At 34.3% G+C, this 21,850-nt stretch overlaps 1 protein-coding gene across 8 annotated transcripts in view; it reads left to right on the top strand.

Annotated features, from left to right (window-relative positions):
* The window catches only part of GRIK2 (glutamate ionotropic receptor kainate type subunit 2), a 366,191-nt gene that overhangs the window by 105,908 nt on the left and 238,433 nt on the right, over positions 1 to 21,850 (top strand). For 7 of the 8 annotated variants that reach the window (XR_005604049.1, XM_039568102.1, XM_039568100.1 and 4 more), the window contains 2 exons: positions 11,759 to 11,926; positions 15,810 to 16,067. Coding sequence is in view for 7 of the 8 variants with exons in the window: in XM_039568102.1 (XP_039424036.1) it covers positions 11,759 to 11,926; positions 15,810 to 16,067 (426 nt within the window). In the remaining variant the exon portion in view is untranslated. Of the gene's footprint in view, positions 1 to 11,758; positions 11,927 to 15,790; positions 16,068 to 21,850 lie in introns of those variants that run through there. The other variant, XM_010403535.3, reaches the window with a different exon arrangement.

Raw genomic sequence — 21,850 nt, 5'->3', positions numbered from 1 at the left:
TGTGGAGAGCCTTGTCTAAATTTCTTCTGCTAAGCTTGTTTCCATTAGTCATACTGAGGTTTTAATTGTCTGGGCCACATTACAAAATGAGTAAGCTTCACCGTTGCTGTAACTTAGGAAATAGACAAGTTCAAGAAATCTGAACCGATGCATTTTTGAAACTTTAAAATTAAATCTGCTCAATTTAGCAGCAGAAACGCTAAAAGGTAATTATTGAGACAATACAAAAATATCCATTTTTCCAACCCAAGTTCGTACAGAAATAGTGATGATTTTTCTAAATAACATTCAATAACCCACCTTGGTCTTCTGAAAATTGCTTCTAAGTATCTAAGCCTTATGCTCATAGTAGCACACACCGTACTTTAATCAGGGTAGTAGTACTTTTGGCAAAAGTGATTTTGATGAGGTTGTTGCTAAGATGAAAAGATAACGACTTAATTTCTAAGCAACTCTCTAATGTAAACAGTTTTGGAAACTGAACATTTGAGTACTGAAGAGAAACATTAGTTATTTTAACTGCATTTGTCACATTTAAAACTCATCCATCAGTCTGATTTTGAAGGGTTTTCTTTTGTTGTTGTTGTTGTTTTTAATCTTTTATGACTATTATAAATTTTCCTGGAATTTCATAGCATTTCCATAGCAGTGATTTCCAACTGTTCAATTGTAATACAGTCAGAAAACACCTTGAAAAGAAGCAAAAATCCCTCAAGCAGTACTGAAGAAAATCTATGTTTCAATAGGTCTAAGGGCAAAATGGAAACAATAAACAGTTCCAGTTAATACATTGTAATACAGCAGCAGTAGGAAGTAGTAATGAATTACTACTAAGTAAGGCAAACATGATGCAGCAAACGAAAGATTGGAAAGCATTTTCCTGAAATATAAAAATAACTGAAATATTTTTTTCTCACTTTATACAAGCATAAAAATAGGGATTGTTCATATTTATAGTTCATACCACTCATAGAATGATATTGGTGCTCTGCATTTGTTACACAGATGTATATGTGTGCATATATACATACATATGTATATTTTTTTATATACAGTCTAGATAGGTTTTTAGGTCCTTTTTTTTTTCCCCTTGAATAAATTAGAAAATAAGAACTGTTTCAGGTTACTGAATGATGCTCTGCGTGGAATTCTTGAGAGAAGGAAGAAAAATATGAAAATACAGTTTTTGAACTTGCTAAAATCACTTAAGTATCTACAAACTCCTAAACATTTGAATATTAAGCACTAAAATAAAAAAAGTCATCCTAAAGCTGGTGATAACTATTTAAATATTTAATTTCTGAAGAAGATTCTGCACAGGGATCCAGATACTAAAATTTCACTTACTTTAATGGTGGTCACAGCATTTGGTAGGCCATAGGTCAGGCTTTTTTTTTGTTTATCCATTTGCAGGATTCAAATTTTAGTCTTTTGTGACTGCAAATGAACTTTTTATTGGCTTTCTTTAATGTCCAAAGTCATGACATTGAGTATTCTTATTTTAAGAATGAAATGGATTTTTTACAATGTTTTGCAATTTCAAGCTTTTGTGAATAATTTTAAGAAAGTTTTTGTTCCTTTATATTTTTGGAAAGAGGAAAAGGACCTTATTTATTTTCAGGATTTATATAGGCTCAAGTGTGAGAATTTGTTTAGTTTTCTTTTCCTATAGAAAAAAATTGCGTATTTTGTGATACTCATTTTCTAGATCTTGCACTGTTTGGTTTTTTCCTTTAAATTGTCTGCTTGGTCTTAGCAGAATGAGTCAAATTATCTGGATAACTGGGATTTGACCCTGAAGGTACTCCTGGCTAGCACATGCTGATATTTGAAGTTGAAGATGCATTAGAAATTACCTAACCAGAAAGGGCAAGCAGAAGGAGACCTGACCATATGACACCAGTCTGTTAAGGTGCACTGGTATTGTGGCAGGAATCAAAGAATTAAGTAAGAAAGCAAGTTGGAAGCTAAAGGCTGGGACTGTTGATTACTCATGAAGAAAACCTGAGTCCTGGCCCTGAATTTCCCTCCTATTTAAGCATTTTCTACAAGAAATTGATTGGATAAGAAGCAAATAATCTAGAAATCATGGGCTGGCTCCTCTTTTATAACTAGCAGAGGCACACAGAAATATATGATCATTTCAGGCTTGCTCTTGTTTTTTTAGATCTTGCAAACTGAAAATTCCTGTGCGGCAGCCTATCTTCAGTAAAAGTCGAAAATTATGTTGCGTGTAAGTGTGCTGTCTGCTGGGTAGGACATCGTTCTGAACACTGTGTATAATGGAATTTGTTTGCTGTTTTATAGGCAAATGCTTTAACAAGACTTTTGAAAAAAAAAAAAACCCAAAACCCACATGATCACAAGCAGTATATTTCATTGAAGTTGTCTTTCCATGTAAGCTGCACATTTAGCTTTTACTAATTAAGAGTCTTCTGACTTTTATGAAGTTTAAGCCCTTTTCTGTTTAATCTTTATATGTTGAGAGATCCAAGCATGAGCTTCTTATAATGCAGTATAAGAAGTATAATCTCTACCTGCTTGGATGTCTTTAGTTCCTGAAAACCCTTCTGTTTTCCAGGAATTTTGAAGTGATTTGTGGTAACTGTCTAACCATGGTCTCTGTGAATTTCTTTGGAGAAATTAGATATGTGGCTTTCCTAAACTCTGCTTGAAAAATTGTGGTAAAATTTGACATTCTGTCCCTACTCTCTTTTATCTTATTAAAGCAAAACTGAAAAAAACCCCCCCAGAACAAAAACCCAAACCGAAACAAAAAATCTCCACATTTTTCTCCAGCTTTTGCATGTGGACATATTAGTATTATTTAGCACAACATTGTAGGAGTTAAGTTCAAAATACGTTTACTTTTTTAATGTTAACTTATTTCTTATAAGTGAGCCACTTTTATTTTAAAAGCAAGTGAAAACCTGGATACAATTTCGTTCGCTGTCTGTGTATGGTTTGGCTTTTCAAATGTGATTCCAGACACAAACTAACATTTAAGAAGACAAATAGCATGCAGCATAATGGAAAATAGAAATCCTGTCCTGATGCAATATTGTTAGCCTTTTTCTATGGTTTGTATGATGAGGTTAGAGGACTGGTTGTGTCACTGTTTTAATACATTTTATGACTCTTTCTAGAATGAAATGAAATGGTTTATGATTTATCTTTAGACTTATAAGTAGGAAAGTTAGAAGATGGTAAATGCCTAGCAAGTAGCCTATAAGCAGACATAAAACTTTCATAACGGCCAGTGTAAGACTATTTCTGTAAAATTTAGGCATTTAAGTTTGCGTATTATCTCATTTAAAGAAGTTTTGGAGAAAAAAGTTTTCTTCATGGATACTTAGAAGCTTTTCATCTGGGTATTGACTGTCTCTAGAAAAAAAAAAAGGGAAAGAAACAAACATGTTTTTTTAAGGCAGTTCAAAACATTTTGTTACTCAAAGTAAGGAAAAGCACGTTTTAGTAAAATCTCCTGAGGCCACTTTTGTAGTCAGACTTAATTTAGTATTTTGTTTCCTTTTGTTACTGTGAATCATGAGAGGCTAATTATTATGTGAGTGTGATAATTACATTGATATTATCAAGTGTATTCTGTAATACATTGCTTAGCATGTCAGAGAAAGCTAATGTACATCCCTTGAAGTAGGAAGAAATCTTATGGATAGTAGATTCTAAAACTGTAGAAGAATGTGTTCAGGTATTGTTATTTTATCTGTCATCTTTACTCGTGCTCTATTGGTATTCTGACTGAGAGGAGTGACAGTCATAGAGATGCTATCAAAAGAGGTATTTTATAAGTATAATGCGTATTTCAGCCTAGTAATATCTTTTAAAGCTGTATTTTATTTATTTATTTTCTAAGCATATTTGGAACCATGCTGATGAAAGGGAAGATTCTGATGTGAGTTGTTTGTCACATCTGACTTGAAGATGGTAGAATTCCAGTTACATTTAAAACAATTTTGAAGATACTTATCATTTGTATGTACTTAGCTTTTAAATCATTTTTCACCAGTTTTATAAGGTAAGGAAACTTTTGTTCAAATGAGATCCACAGTTACTATGTCCTCATATGACTCCTTATTATTTCCTTACATTTAAGAAAAACAAACCAAACTCCATCTTTTGTTATTTAACATTAGCAACATAAACCTAACATTGACTGATTATTTAGCCTGTTCTTTATTGCACAATCAGAAAAGATACAGTTTTATTTGTATTAAATTAGTGGATAATTCAAATCCTAAAAGGATTTTGACATGCCTTAAAGTTGTCAGTTTCATGCAACTACACTAAAATATCAATTCAAATATAACTTAGATGCTGAAGTTAATAGTTTTTATAGTGCAAAATTTGCAGGATCCCATGATCATGCCTTCATACACTGATTCCATGAATGCCTTTAACAGAAATTGTATCTTATTTCAAAACATGTTAGATTTTACAATAATTGTGCCTGTATTGCAATGTCGAGATGTTTTGGGATGAAATATTTATTTTTAAGAAAAGCTTCTTGTCCAATATAGTGGAGGAAATCAGTAGCAATTAAAGTAAACCCCTAAAATTCCAGATCCTGCTTCCTTCCTCCAAACCCTATGTGCACTCAGAATGGATGCTGTCTTTTTGAAGGGTGCTGTCTTTTTCCGCAGTGCCTTACCCACATAAAACCAGCTTCAAAATCAAATAACCAGCATTTTCTTTGTCAAGTAATCCTTTTCAATTTTTCCTGTTGTGAGATTCAGAAAGCTTTCAATACAATTTTGAAAAGAAGTAATAAAAACATGGTATGGTTCAGATTCACATTACTTTATTCTAAATCTATAATTCCATAAACTACATTACTTTATGGAAAACATTGTAAAGAAGAAAATTTTTCATTAATTTTTAACATCTTGTCTGAAAGTGATTCAATTTCTTAAATCCTGTTCCAGACAGAAATGGCTAAGATGTAATTTTGTTCTGTATTTATAGGAAGCACAAGTTTAAGCTATCAACCTTTAAGGAGTTCTTTGAACTGCCTCTATAGCTTTCAAATCCATAACAGGACCTGAAAGAGGATTATCAGTACAGTGAATAGCACACTTGGTTAGGGCCGAAATGCCTTCAGCCAGCAGCCTCGATCAGTCACTGTAGCTCAGCACCTACCATGCCCACTCCTTGCAGTACCACACATGCCATGTCAGTGATACTGGGTGTTTTGGATGAGCCTCTTCACTGCCTTCTGGCTATACCTCTGTTGGAGAAGTGTAGTCCATTCGCACTTCCAAAAAGCCATCAGTTCCGTCTCTGTAAATGTCTGTAGTGTAATACCATCCTCTGAGCTCTCAGTAATGTACTTTTGACTTATTGTCTTCTCCATGTAGTACCTCCTTGCACAATCACTGGCTCTGATTACCAAATGGCCAGTTTCAAAATTGGAACATGTCAGATATAGCATATATTTTAATTGTATAATACCAGATAGAATTGCTTGCATTCTGTCTTGAAACAGTTTTTTAAAAAGTTGTTTATCACAGATAGCAGTTACTCCTTTCTCCCAAATTTTCCATCTAATTAAACAAAACCTGTCTGAGAGTTCATGTTTTCTGAATGTGAAATAATAAAAAAAAGAGGTTTCTGTTTGTCACATCAGGATTAGATCTGAGCAACATAATTATCTTAGATTCAAAGTTCCTATAGAACTTAATATAAATTTAGTATTAAAATTTAAATATATTTGTATGCTTTCGAAGTAAAATGATGGGAAGAAATATTATTGGGCTTTAATATCAATTTTTGTTCAGGCTCTCAGTCCCATTTTTAATGTTACCTAAGAGAGAGGTTTACATTACTATGTTTAAAGAGTTAGTATATCATTAAAAAATAGTGTTCATGTCACATGTGACAGATGCTAGTTTTTATAACATATTAATAAAGATCTTCATAACTGTCAGTAAATTTGTGCAGATTGGTGCATGTTGATAATATGGCTTGATGTTAAAAAATGTATAGCTATTAATAAGTAGTGTGTGTATGTGCAAGACCTCTATCCACTTGGTTTGATATTAGAAAAAAAGAAACTTAATTTTATATCTCCATTCAAGGAAATCACAGTTAAAAATAAAATTAAGATTAATGTTACATTTTCCATAACTTTGTTAATGTGAAAAATGTTATGTGTGAATGATTTTTTAATTTTTGTATCCTGGTTCCACATTTAAAAACCATGGAAGTTTTAATTTTGTGTGAATAGTTCATACATTTGCAATATTATTAAAAGCAGTTATTTTAGACTAAGTAATTTCAAGTAGTCTGTAAGCTTCATTTCGCCTGATTTGATAGATTATGATCTGAGGTAATGTGGCCTTCTGTTACATGTTTAAGGGTTTAATTTTTCAGAGGGCACAGACTGCAAAATAGCCTGAAGCTGCAATTAGATAGCATTCATTTCTAATGAAACAAACAGGTGACTGTGACTGTTCTGGAAACAAAGGAGAAATTCTTTGATTTAATATTAGCCAGATAAGCTATTAGCTTGTTTGGAGTCCTACTTGGATACTTTTGAAGCTCGCTTGAATGAGGATTTTTTCAAGTAGGTAACAGTAGCTCAGATTTCATGCTATGACACTATTTCAAAAGTTCTGTACATGTAAGAGGAGCAGAGATTTCCTAATAACTTATTCTGGAACTTTTAGTTATCTAGTGGTTTGTGCAGTTAAGCAGTTTTGTACTTTCTGCTGGGTTTTGTCAGATGTTACATGGAGACGATAATACAAAATACACAAGATAGTGATCTTCCAAGGGGGCCCTGTTGCGGAATAGAAATGGAAAATTGAATCATTCAGAGGGTTAACCTATTATTTGTGAAATTAGGTACTTTAGAGCAGGAACATTTTTTGGGGGGGAATAATTTTCGCCAAGACATGTAGCAAGCTGACTTTTTTTTCCTCTGGATTTTGTGTTTAAGAAAATTATTTGAAAACTGGGGAAAACCAGGATGACTTGTAAAAAACAAATGTCAATTCTACTACAGTTTTTTGAAGGAAAATGCAGACTTTTTCATTTGAACAATTTCAGGACAAATTTTTTTGGACTTTCATAATTATAAACTATTTTAGATTTTCTGTTTCCTTGGAAAATAGTAAGGACATCTACATTATATCCTTTTTGGTAAAATATTACTATTTTTTTTTTCCAATGGTTTTTGTTTCTGAAGAAACTGTTATCATATCAGTATTACATTGGTTATTGACTTTTTCCTATTTGTTATGGTAAAAGAACTTGGTCATATAAATATTTTGTTCAATAGAGACAGCTAATGAAAAATCCTAGTGGATTTCAGGTACACTAAAAGCAGTTCTTTCATATCAACCTTAACAGGAAATTTGAATTATCCCAGGTGTCACTTCAAAGATGCAGTATTTAGAGAATATTTTTCAATTGCTCTTGCTTATCTGGCTTGGATTGGTATGTCTGAAATATTCCTCATTATTATGATTCTTCAGGTGTTGATCCATCCTAAAAATCGGGTGAGCTTTATCTAAGTGGTTATTGTGACAGTAAAAATTGGAAGTGCTCATCTATACAGCAGTCACCTACTGTACACAGCCTATAAAACTTCATGGGCTGCAGATTGAGCTGTAGATGCGTGATCCCATATTCCCTGGTGTCACTATTATAGGGCAGAGACAAACTGCCTTATCATTAACACTGTAAATGAAGAAGCCATATATGAGACCACTGAAACAAGTTAAGACTTACTTATATATTTTTTTTACTGCTTTTACGTTTTCTCTCTCTGTTTTGAGGTAGAAGTGGAATTGCAGCCTATTCCTCCAGGATGTGCTGCTGGTTGTGTCTGAGAACTAATATTTCTGCCTATCATGGGTCTATAAACTCTGTTTAAAAAACCCCAAATCCCAACACCTGCATTTTTTGAGCTGTTAGAGAGAGATAGGAATTGGTTTGGCTGCTTGTCCACATACCAATGGCAAGACTTATGACTCTTCAGTCTGCTTAGCTGAAGGCTTGCCGTGCATTCCTCAATTTGATTACTAATAAGGCTGTCCTGAATAAAAAGTAAAGCAGCAGTAAAGAACAGCCTGCTTGGGAGGGAACAACATGACAGGATATGCTATGGCAGCTTCAGGATACCAATATCCCTTCATAATTGAGTATATCTGAACTGGAAAGCCAATTATTTTATTTTCCTTTCCATTTTTTAAAAAAGTGAGATGTAATTAATGGCTTGTCTCCCAGTATTAAGCCAGTGGATTTGTGTGACATTGTCTTTAAAATTCTCAAAGTTGGGGTTTTTTTGCTGTTATATACATACTCCGTAACAAATATAGGAACAAAATAGTTAGTTAAAAGTTACTGAATAAGTTTCTATTTCTTGTGCAGCAATGGAAAAGCACAATTTAAAACTTCTCATTCTTGTCAAGGCTTGAACTCATTTGTGTCTCTTTGCTGAGCATCCTGGAAACATCTAATACACAGACTTCCAAGCACACTTACAAGGTTTCTCCATCTGGAGAATGAGGAACTGTTTTTTTAATATGTTCTGATACTCAGAACGCAGACGTGTGTCTGTCTAAGCTCCTGCTCTGCTTAGTGGGCGAGTTCAATTTAAACTGTTTAGACATTCAATTAAACAATGGTGCTGCCCTGTGTGCTGTATCAGGTTGGCCAAAGCTGTATTCACTACTGAGGAACCTGGCATTTTCAGACATTTTGAAAATTAGTAGGACATGGAGCACTTTTGAGAATCAGTTGATTTGAGTCTCTTAGTGTGAAGGTTAAGGTGAATCTGCCAGCATCCGAAATATTTTACTATATATTTTACTAAACTGAAATTAAAGGAACCTAGTGGATTTCTTACAACTTACAGGTTAGAAAATAGTCAGGAAACTTCAAATATATGGTCTAATTTATATTCCTCTAGGGTTCTTATTTTTAATTTCAGTGTCTACCTAGTGTAAAATATGAAAACATTCGGGAGCAGAAGATGTTTTCTTTCCTCCGAGCAAAATATCCTAATCATAGACCAACAGAAACAGGTTATTCTACTTCTCTTTTCCTTAGAAATGGAAATATACCCCAAAACAAACAGATCACATGATGCCAGGTTTGGTTTTTTCTATCACAGGGACGGAGAATAAGTCAGTGAGTGAGGGAAGAAACCACTGAATGGTGCGTGTGGGCAGTTACATATCATGGCCACTCACAGGATATACCATCTTCAAAAAATTGTCTTACTATATGGTGGACTGCCACTAACATTAGGAGTTACCTAGATATGCAAGGTCAAAATAAAATTTCATTTTTTATTTTTTTTATGCTGGAAGTAGTGCCTGCATTCTTGACATGGAAGTCCCTGTCCCGAGGATTTAGAAATCAGAATAATGAAAAATGCAAGAATAAAGAAGGAAGATTGTCTTGAGCTTCAGACACATTGAAATTACGGAAGAAATCTTCCATTGTAAAAACTTCAGGAGGAGAAAGATACTGTAATGTTTATTTCTTTTTATTGAGGCATTTTATCTTAGGATATAATATTTTTTTTGTAATTGTTTGTATGATACTGGTTTATTCAAATATATTTGAATAACTGCCCTTCAGATGTCTTTGAAAAACCTGTGAAATCTATCTTAATTTTAATTTTGTTTATGGAAATGTCTTTTTATTTTCTCTGAATATCTACACTTATAATTTACTAATAATTTTTAAATTCCTGCAACAATTTTTAAATATTTTCCCCAAATCAAAATACTATCCTCCCATATGTCACCATTTGAATGGCAATGTTTAGATTCTATAAGTCTTAGCAGCACATAATCTTGTCTATTAGAATATATTTCCCTGAACAGAGCACTCCCATTAACTTCAAAAGCAGTAGGTTGCCTTTCATGTTCATATTCCATTATTGTGCGAATAAACATGGTCATTCTTTTCAGTTTTAAATTGTACGAGGCTTATATATTTACTTGAAAATTATCTAAGTTTCTTTAGCTTTAGCTCCTCCAGTTTTGTAAATATTGGTTACTGATTATTTATATATATATATATGTGTGTGTGTGTGTGTATATTCTATGCTCAATCAGTTTGGATTTCCCTAGATTTTTAATTTTTTCTTAAGAGTCTGCCTTTCCCATCATTGCCTCTTTTCCAGTTTGAAATGACTAATGCTTAAATAATTATTAGTAACATCTTATCTCAGTGGTTAAGGCTTGTGCTGTTAAAGTAGTATTATATGAGCATCTGCTCCTATGGCTCTTGCCAGAAATTAAAAGGCTTATCCGCAGCAAAAAAAGGTTAACCCCTCAATTCTGTAGTGAGAAATGGGTTGCAAGAGGCAGGAGATTTGCAAAATGAAAAGCCTTTTATATTTAATATTATCAGTAAATACTAAATACACAACTTTTTGCTTTACCAACAGTTTATCTGCTTGGTTACTCACAAGACCTTTTACAAACTGACTGCAGTTTTTGAAGTTCAGTTTGATCCAGTCGCTGGATATTCAGATTCTGAGAGCTTCTTTCTGGGAAAGTAGCGGTCTTGAATAAATTTTTTTTGGGCAGTTCAAGTCCAAGTGGCAACATTGGAAATGAATAAATACAAGGTAGGAGAGAGTGAATGAGTATTATTTCTTTCAGAGGCACAATGCTTGGCTTGTAATTAGTGATCCTGAGACGATGGCCATTGTCTGTCTCTCAGTATTGCCAGATGGCTGTTAGCATGAGGGCTGAAGAGACTGCAAGGATGCTGGTCATTTTAGAGGCATTCCATGTCACCATCGTAAGGACATATCTTCAAATTATGTTTATTGTCACAATACCCTTGTCCTTTCCAGATCCAAGAATAAATTATACTACCCCAAAGTATGTATAAATTTACATTCCATGGGCAATGATATCTCAATGAGAAAAGCTGAAGTGCAGCACTGTGTCACAAACATATTTGTTTCATTTATGATTAAGGTTGGCTCAGAAGTGTTCTAGAAATTCTTTGTTGCTTGGGGCTTATCCTACATATATTGGTAGCATGCCGTATGTGGGATGGTTTCATTGCAGAATGGAGGTTATGCAGGATTCCTGTATTTACTGACAATGAAGTTAGCATCTACATGCAGTTCAGGGCAAAAGAGCAAAATCTGAACTTTTTGCTCAACATATTTATCAGTTCAATCGAACAGTCATGCTAAAATATAATTTTGATTTCTGGAGGCAATTTGAGGCATCCCAGCTCCATGCTCCTTTGTATGTTTTTTTTCCAGTGAACTGTCATTCATTATTCATGTATTATAAGTAGAAAGTCAGAATCCAGAAGTCTCCTTTCCATCTGCCACACACACATAGGTTGTGAAAGATCTGAAAGGGGCAAATGTATTCATTTCAAGTTTAGCTGTATAAAATAGTAACTTTAGTAATAGTAGCTATGTAATAATTAAATACCCTTCATCTCTCTCCTGTTTTTCTTCTAAATTTTGTGTTTAATGTATAAAGGTAGATTTTTTCAATTCACAATGCTAAAATGAGTATTGTATGGAAAAAAACGAACAGGGTTTCTTCAAAGTAAGTCCTAATTTTTGCTGGTTTATTTATTGTCTGACTCAAAGCTCATAAAAATCATGAGTTACACTGTATCAGGTTTATTAAATTAAATATTTCAGGCTGATGGATCTTTTCCAAAAAGATGATTAAAGATGTTATTTTATGCCCTTTTTGCTTACTAATTTTTTTTTCTTTTGTCTTTGTCCCTCTACCAGGAGGCATTTTTGAGTGTGTGGAATCTGGTCCAATGGGAGCAGAAGAATTAGCCTTCAGATTTGCTGTGAACACAATCAACAGAAACAGAACTCTTCTGCCAAACACCACATTAACATACGACACACAAAAGATAAATCTCTATGACAGTTTTGAAGCATCCAAAAAAGGTAACCTTTTGCATAATTAATTTTTTTAATGAAGAACTAGGATTCAGTTTACTTACCTGAAAAAATGTCTATCCAACGAAGCCATGTGCAATGAGACTGTGACATTATTGCTGCTGACATTAAAGAGCTGCTTTATTAAAGGTTGTAGTGGTAACCGTTTGACAGTACACTGCCACTTTTGCTCCCACTGACCCTATCTAAAATCTATTGCCTTAAATATTTAAAATCTGAAATAAATTTTGCTGAACATTGTGACTTGGATGTTTCTGAGATCAGCTCCTCTGGAGTGAGAAAACACTATCTCCAGACTTTATCCAGCAAAATGCCAAGTTCCCCCAAATTCTGCTGAACCTGGGATTCAATTTTAACATTCAATCATTTTAAGTACATCTTCACAAATGCCTTTATATAGTTAATCATGCGTGGACTTCAAAAGGGAAGTAGTAGTTGTAATTTTGTGCAGCTTATATCAGCATGGCATAAAACTAAGCCTAATATTAAGTCTATTCTTAAGCCTATCACTATCAGGGACATGTCTCGGTCTGAGTTAACCTCTTTTCTCCTAAAAGTAAATGATATGTTTACAGAAGAATTAAAAGTTAAAATAATTTTGAATACTTTTCCTAAATTTTAAAATCTTTGATTCTCAAAAAAAGCCAAATTTTCAGATTGCTTTACATTTAAGTCAGGGACAAGTTTCTGCATCATTGCTGTATCCTAAAAAGTGCAAACACCAAAAAGTTCAGTATGTATTTATGGAAGAAAATATGAAGCTTCCTGTCAAAACTCAGTAGGACTGAATTTTGCATTGTATTAAATGCTCTTTAAAAACATTTTTTTATAAATTGAAGAGCAAATTTCATATGGATGTTATATGTAAAGAGAAAATAAGAAGGGTGAAAGAATTGAAGGCCAGCATCCAATTGGTGTTACTTATGGCAGGTTTCTAGCCTAAATCTGCCAAGTGGTCTGGTCCCAACATGTCTCTCCCAAGCACTGAAGACAGGAAGCTTTATACAATAAGGGATTTTTGGTGTTATAGTGGGCTAAGAAGAGTGAAAACATTTGATACAACATTAGAAATTATACATAAGGGAAAGCTCCTGTGTCATGATGAATGTACATGAAAGATGTCTTAAAAGTGGAATTTAATACTGATTAAATATTCAGTTTAGAACTTAAGGGGAATTTTTTTCTCTTTTACTATAACAGGTCAACAGACTTAATCTTGCTAACCTGTTTTATCTGCTTATTTGACAAATAATTCAAATATAGAGACTTGTTAGGCATGAAAAGAGAGTATCCTTATTTGTATAGAAATACAGTGTGGTCATTGAAAGATGCTTTGATTTATGAAAAATTATAGACAAAATATTTATGCTTAGCAAGACAGTTTCTTTGCAGGGTAGCGTGTATGGTAGAAGAAAGAGGCAAAAATACTTATTGTAATAGTGTATCTTTGAGTTATTTTGGATGATGGATTAAAGCAGGTTTTGAGAGAGACTACTCTTTCCTTTCCATCTCAGCCAACAGTGTATAACGGGCTGATTCTTAAATCTGTTTCTTTCATTTGCCTTGCCTTCTCACCTTCCAAATTCAACTGCGTCCTGACTCCTGCACATGCTGACTTGTGAAATCTAATGGGGCAGTTTCTCCCCATTCCTGAGGGAGGATGTAGAGAGCAGAGAAATTTCTCCTAAGCTCTTTAATTCTTTAACTCTTTCCTGAGAAAATGCAACTACTTTTAGCCTTCATTTGGGGTTTGCTAGCCCTAATATTATGTTGCTAATTCTTAGCAACATAGACTATAATAGCTGAAGTTAGAATGGCAACATGCTATTGATTAGATAAATTGAATGGATTGCATATATTATTTTTTTCCACTTGCATCTTGGATGAGAATGCAACACTTTATTTGTAACTGGTCAGGCTATAACAAAATCTGTGTAATCTTCCACTGCTAATAGCTTTTTGCATCATCAATTCACAATACAGACAACTGCATTTGTGCTCACAGGTGCTTTAGTTCAGAATCAAAGACTAAAGGTTAACACAAAATGGTTCATTTTATTATGATGGATCCAAAGCAGAATTTTAACAATGATGTTTAAGCATTTGACTCATTTTTGTGGTTCATTATCATGTCCATTAGTGAGCAGGCAGGCTCTGCATCAAAAATAGCCTGTTTAGACCTCTTATTAACATATACTTTTGAAGTTGAATATAGATGACTTATTAATGGATTTTTAAAGGTACTATATGAAAAAGCAACCTGAAGGCAAGATGATATTTCCAAGCTACTGTTTTAGTGAAGGATAATGTAAATGCAACAAAATACCCCTCAATGTGCTAGGAAAATTGGTATGCGTCTGATACAGCTAGTGCCATATTAAATCACGTGTGAAAGCATTATTCAAATCTTAGAAAGAGGAAAAAAAATCCATTGAAAAGCCATCTGGTAGCTATTGCTGTTGTTAGTGATCCCATTTACTGACATTTGCATAAAGCTTGTTGATTACTCTTAGGAAGGGCAATATTAGCATAAATGTTTTTTTATTGAGCTAGTCATTTAGGCAACACACCGAATAGCAATGAAGATCCTGTGTGTCTGACAAGTTTATTTAAACCACCGGTGTTCTGCAGCAATAAGAAGGTGTGCCAGCATAGTTTCTGGAATGCACTTGAAAGACTTAGGAATATTTTCATCAAATTGAAAAGAATGTGCACAACAAAACAATTAATTTTGAATTGATGAGGAAAGCAATGCAGCAAGATGTGTTTCTACTGCTTGTTTCCTCAGCTGTCAGGAGCATTGATGGTGGAGTAACAGAATTAATCAAACCCCATACAAATACTCATGTCTAGTTTGGTTTTCATTACTTCTCTCTACCAAATGAGTTGTTTTCCTAGAAGACAGAGTCTGTTTTTCAGAGCTGCATGCTCGTAAAAGTTATGCCTATGGTAATGAATGACATAGGAGCAGGGCATTGGACAAAACTCTGGTCTTCAGTATTGACTATTTTTTCCTGCCTTCTTTTTGGCGTATCCTAACTAAAATTCGACAAGATGATAGTGGAGTATGCTGTGGGAGATAACACAGACCAGAGACTGCTAATGAACAATTTAGGTAGGACCACCCTGCATCAAAGAACAGGAAGCTGAACCACTTGAATACAGCAGTATCATGTCAGTGACTCTCAGGGCCAGTTTTATATACTCGTACAAGTACATCAAAACTGAGCATTTCCAGTTTTTGAGAAGGGACACTGAATTTTTTTCACTAACAGATGGCAGTTTAATTTTCGGGAAAATGTTGGTCCTTAAACTGTACTAGTCAACATGCTTACTTTCAGATACAGAAATTCAAATGTCCATTTCAATGAAATTAACCCTGTGCCTAATAATTAACTAGAAGTTACTTCACATGTAAAATTTCTGAGTAATTAGGACCTCAGTAGAAGTAATGTTGATTGATTGAGGAAGAAGTTAACATTTAAACAACCTAGATTAGGATACTGTCCTATTTGACCCTTTTCCAAATGTAAGATGCAGCTAAGCATAAACCTCTTTTTTTAATCAGTGCTTTTTAAAAGACACACAATTGCTCTCCTTTGTGACTTCTACTGAGACAGAAGTGCTTTTTCAAACATAGCTGAGCACTATTTAGATGTTAAAAGTCGATATTCATCAGTTTGAAGTGAAAACTTGGAAGTGTATTCCAAAGTTGAAATGTGTAAGTGAAAGTGCTACACTAGAAGGGAGCTCTGTCAATAAGACAGTTATATTTCATGGAGTGCCTTTTGTTTAATGTGAATTGTGCAATACCTTCTGGCACACTGCCTTTTTTCCTCTCATCATTGACAGACTTCTGTCTCCTCTTCAGCCTGCGATCAGCTGTCCCTTGGAGTGGCAGCCATCTTCGGACCATCTCATAGCTCCTCAGCTAATGCTGTGCAATCCATCTGCAATGCTTTGGGAGTTCCACATATCCAGACCCGCTGGAAACATCAAGTGTCTGACAACAAGGACTCCTTCTATGTCAGCCTCTATCCGGATTTCTCTTCACTCAGCCGTGCCATCCTTGACCTTGTGCAGTTCTTCAAGTGGAAAACAGTTACTGTTGTTTATGATGACAGCACTGGTAAGGCCAAAGTATTAGACTGTGTGCAGATATATTCACAGACACACAAAGAGAGGGAGGAAGAGTGTCACTACTCATATTTCATAACTTAAGAAATCTTAACTAATTTGCAAGAATTTTACTGGTGAGGCAGTGTATAACAAATAATGTGGACTTATTAGCATAAGTATTCTCATAAGTATGCTTCAGTTGCTAAATTCTGTGTGTTTGAGCTCACAGCTGTCAATAAATTGGTCACACTCTATCTGTGTTTTCTGCAGTGTCTTAACAGTTGCTAACAGCTATGTCTTTTGATTTTACTTAAAACTCAAACTTGGAAGAAAAATATATTAACTTGAAAGATACACTAGTGTGCCCAGTGAAATAGAAAACCTAATTTCTGGTGCTGCTTCTGTTGTTGGTTAAGTTCAAAAACAGATGCCATATTTGTTCGGAATTTTAGTATCTGCTTTTTCAGGTAGAAGGAAAGAAGGAACCCTGGTTTCAGCTCCTAGCAATTGGAACAAAAGGAAGTTTGGAGGCATGTTTTGCAGATGAGTTACAAGAGTTAAAAGTGAGCTCCTGACTTTCCAGCAGAAATATACTAGTTTATTACCTTTCCCTTGGTCACCCTAAAATTTGTTTTGCCCTTCTGTCTTGCCTTGACAGTTACACCTTTGAAAAATGCTATAAAACTGAAATTTCATTTGAGGTCTAGTGGTGGTCAGAAGGAAGACCTCGGTTAAGAGGAAAATGGAAGATACGAGGAAGGGTCTTGGCCAAAGAGGATATATTTAATCTTATTGGAAATGCTGCTAACTTCTTCCATGCTGGTTGATCTGTCATTGTCAGGAAAAGAGCATAGTGAGCGTCCAATTCTTCTCATGGTTCATTGAACTGGAAGGCTGTTGATGTGCTCATTACATGCTGCTACTATCTATCCAAATCTGAAATAAAAAAAATAAGATCAAGAAACAACATGAAGCTACCTGTAGGGAAGGCTAACTCTGCTAGATATACAGGATTACTACAGCAGGACGGAACGCTTGCTGTTCAAGCTCAGATAAGATACATGTATAGCTACCAAAAAGTGAGGAGGAAGCAGAGAAGACAGTACATAAAAATCTTTATAACTGATTTTTTCTTTATGCCTTTTAAAAAAATGTAAGGCAGTGAAGTTTAGAGGCTGCCTCACTAGAAGTTTGTTGGCTGATATTACCAAAAGTCTCAGGTAATCAAACTTTTGATTTAAAGTTTAGCTTTATAGACTTAAGATAAGCAACATGTAGTTTGTTTCATTTTTGCTCTCTCTTTTTAAAAAAAATTTTTGTATTATTGTTGTGAAATAGGAAAGGAAGTTAAAGCCTCAAATTTTAATCATATGATGATAGAAAAAAGTGAGTTGTGGTGACAGAGTTATTGACTTAGTTTTACATAAATTGGAAATACTTCAACTTGATTAAAATCATTTAGAGGCGAACTATTTTTTCAAGAACAGGCTACCTCTTAAAACAGCCAATTCAGTTAGAAAATTCACGTTTTAATACTTTGAAACTGCTTTGCTCAATAATTTTAAGTAATTCTCTTCTGCCCAAAAAAAAAGTGTCCAAAAAAAAGTAACCAAAAAAAAAAATTTCATGTTTAATGGTCTCTCCATGTCCAGAGATATGTCGTTAACAGCCTTGATAGATGTGTTCTCATAAAGTATGTTTTGAAGCCAGGACATAAAGAGAAATGGGAATGAAGATGAAAAAGAAGTATTTCTTGTATATATTGTTTTCTTGTTCTACTTGTTATTACTGTTAATATTTAAGAGAGAAAAACCTCCAAACATAATCTATTTTAGGACAAATTTTAAATAAATTTCACAATGAATTAGTAGATTGAGTTATTTAGTCTATTTAAAAAGTATAAAGAATTATTCCAGGATATATTAGTTTTAAAATTATATTTATTTCTGGAGTAGTCACGCCCTTCATATTATGATACTGGTGGTTCCCATGGATAAACAGTAATCCCATCTACAACATGATTTTTTTCCTTGAAATCTATTTCTGTCTGAAGAGGCAGAAAAAATTAATCCGTTTTAAAAAGGTTATCCTCTCTCTTTTCTTCCGGTGTTTGCTGTAAATGAATTTAAACTCTACTTTTTAAAGACTGTCAACTTCTCTTTGTTAGTAGTATCTCCTATGGATAATTCCAGGACTTCAAGAGCAAATGACACTACTGGGAAGTCCACAGCATCACTTGCCTTTGAAGCACATATAGGAACAACTCTTAGCTATGAGAAACTGTCAGTCTTAAAGAAGTGGATTTTATATCTGCTGGAGTTCAAGTGCAACCTTGTGTGTTTTGAGGCAGGGGAGAAGAACCTTTTGAAAGGAAGTAGTTGCTTGACCTGAGGAAGAGGTTGTCTCCTGTCATAGGATAAGAAAAATATTCAGTTGCGAGTCTAGAACCGGAGCTGAATATGATGTTTCAACTAAGATTTTCGAAACTGTGTTGGATGACTTGTATCATTTAAGATTTAATCTCAAGTTATTAAAATGAAGACAGTGAAGACAAAGCATTTATCACTGTTTATGTCTGTTTCTCCCATTTGGTCAGTGATTCCATAATGTAAGATGGATATAATTCTTAATTCCCTCTCCTTTGTTTCTCTTTTAATCCCCCACACTTTACATGCCTTTATCGAAAGGTTGTTTAGGATGATAATATAGCCTTATTTTATGATGATTTTAGAGCTATGGATTTCCTTTATCTGAATGGACAATTCCCCAAAGGGCATCCTGATCAAGACAATAATATATTGGTATAGCAACTTCAGTGATAATTTAATTGTTAAAAAGAATATTTTTTGTGAGGTTCAGATTTTCTTTATGTATTTCTGTTACTATTGTAAACATGGATACAAGGGGAGTTCATACTTTTGTTACAGAGAGGAAGAAAATTATAAAACATGCCTAAACTAGGTCTGGATAGCTCTCCAATAAATTATGAGGGCTTGCCCATGTGCCAAAGTCCTGCAAGATTGTAGGTTGACTCTGAGGGAATGCATACATTTGTTTATCTATTTAATTACTTTTATTTCTAAAAATTTCTTTATATCTTTAAATGTCAGGGCTCAGTTTTATAAATTCTCTAAGGAATTGTTAAAGATTTGCAATAATAAAGGTGATATATCTCATCTGCTTCAAAGCATTCTAAAAAAAAATGTGTCCATGTTCCACATCCCTTCTGTATGGTATATATCTTATAGAATAAAAACAAATGGTAAAAGCTGTGTGGTTATTTGACACTCTGCAGCCAGTAAAAGCCCAGGTTATCTCTAGTGTCTCGCCCAGAGGTATGCTAGAGACCAATACTCCAAGTGGACAATTCAGCTGCCCCTGAACAGCACCATTGTGTCCAGCTCTATGCAATTGCCCAGGTTTCTATCTTGTATGAAGGAAAGCCATTTATGTGACTGATCCACGTAAGTGTAGATGCAGTCTTCCATACTGGTTTTTTTGTGCTTTTTAATGCACAGAGTAGCTGCCTTCAAAAAATTAATATGAGGTGTCCCTGCCTGTGGGTACCAGGTTGTAACTAGATGATGTTTAAGGTTCCTTCCAACCCAAATGATTTTATAGTTCTGTGAAATGTTTGAAATAGACATTTGTTTTTGGTCTGGATCTAATTTGATTTGAGACTGTGTGGTATGAAGGTGGTACAGGGAAGTCAGTGCTTGTTTAGAATCCAATTTGAAATAAGAGAGAAAATTTGGAATCCCAGTCTCCCTTGGTAATAGTCTGAGAGATTACTACTAAGAATAGGTATTAGTGTGTTGTGTCCCTCATCTAAGTATCCTCCCTGTATTCTCAGTAGAGGAGTTGCTGTACATCTCACTCTTAATTTGAGAAAAGACACAAGTTGTTTATAATGCACTATGGGTAGCAACTAGACCCTGCCCCAAGCTTTATGAAACAGAAGTGGCTAAGTCAGAGAAGATGAATCTATGTATTACAGCTATTGCTCCTCATGTCAGACTGAGCCTCAGAATACTGGGTTGTTCTGTGCTGGTCAGACCTGCCTTGTGTTCAGGAGTCTGTAATGAGGAATGCAAGATAACTTGCCACAGGAGAAAATAGAGGTTGTGCCATGCTGAAATAGATACAGAGAAACTTCTAGAGGGATACGATCAATAACAGTGGAGTGAGAAAAGATCAGGTTGAGTACAGTGTAATAAGGAAGACTCAAGATTGTACAACTAAGATGAAGTAGATGAATAAACTAGAAAGGTTAATTCTACCTTGTCTTGGTAAGAAGAGATGCAGTTTTTTACAATGGGGATATGATAACAGAAATAAAAATGAACATAGAATGGACAAAGGTTTTAATACTGTAATAAAACCTCTGCCCTTGTAGTATTTTATGGAGTAGGTATTTTGGCACTAGTTGATGAGTTTCTCTTTCAGGGAATTAGAAACGTGTGAGTCTTTTTTTTGTGGACCTCTGTTTTAATAGTAGTGCACTCATTTTTATAATTTTAATTTTTTTTTTGCCTTAAATAATGACCACATTCTGCTTCCTTCTATGATTAAATTTCTTTTTTTTTTTTTGTCTCTCAAGATTTTTTTTTGATATAGCCCATCTGTTGTACAGGCAAAAAAAATTTAATGAGGCTCTAAAGCACTTTTCTTCATAAAAAAGATAAATATTGCTTACTTTAATAATTTTAAATGGAAAAGTATATTCCTTTTAAGTAGGATTTCATGTTAAAAAGCAAATAAAGAAACAAAAAACCCCCCAGCAACCCAAAAAACCCCAACCAAACTCCCCTCCCACCAAAAAAACCCAAACCAAAACCAAAAAACCTCCTAGCAGGATATAATGAGAGGCTGGTTACTTTTTTCCCCCTTAAAGTAATCATGGTCTCTCTGTTAATTAAATGCCACTAAACTGTCCCTGGACACTAATTAAGTCCTTTCAGATTTACAGATTTGCTACAGTCAATTGTCTTTAGGAAAGAAAAGTGGAAAAATGACAATATGTTCATCAGCTACATGTCCTAATGGATTTAATTGGTCTCAAAACAGTAACTTAATTTCAAGTACATATTCTAATCTCTGTGCTAAAGAAAACAGACTAGAAAAACTGTAAATAAGTTTGTGACTCTCAGACAATTAAAAAAACCCATCCATGAATAGTTAGATGACAGTGTTTTTCAATTATAGTGGCACTTGTATAGATATCAATATATTGATGCTTTTCTATATCAACAGAACAAGTTGATATAAACAGGGTTCTGGGTATTTTTTCTTAATTAACTTTTGTTTTGGTCTTGGGTGAATGAGTATAAACACCAAAAATCTGTTACATCTATGAACAGAAGCCAAAGTAAGAGCTGAAAGAAATTATTTCAGAAATAAAAATGTTTTGTGTTGGTCTTTAGTACTGAATCCTGTTCTTTAACTGAAATGAAGGAAGTTGAAAGATGTAATTTTGTTGATATTTTCCCTCTGGTATGCCGGTCACATTAGTTTGTAATAAAATGACAGTTTCTTTTTTGGGATCAGTATTAAAATTCCCATTATCTAATTCCTGCTGTATTTGGCATTATTTTGGCCTCACCTTGATTTTGTGTGCAGTTCTGGCCCCACAATTTAAAAATATTATTAAGGTACTTGAATGTGTCCAGAGGAGAGCAGCAAAGCTGGTGAAAGGGCTGGAAGGCATGGTGTCCTATGAGGACTTTGGGCTTGTCTAGTTTGGAGAAAAAGAGATTGAGGGGCGACTTCATTGCTCTCTGCAGCCTCCTGAAG

Source organism: Corvus cornix, chromosome 3, assembly GCF_000738735.6.
Source record: "Corvus cornix cornix isolate S_Up_H32 chromosome 3, ASM73873v5, whole genome shotgun sequence".
In the NCBI taxonomy this organism is placed as follows: domain Eukaryota; kingdom Metazoa; phylum Chordata; class Aves; order Passeriformes; family Corvidae; genus Corvus; species Corvus cornix.
This window is presented reverse-complemented; position numbering and strand designations above follow the sequence as displayed.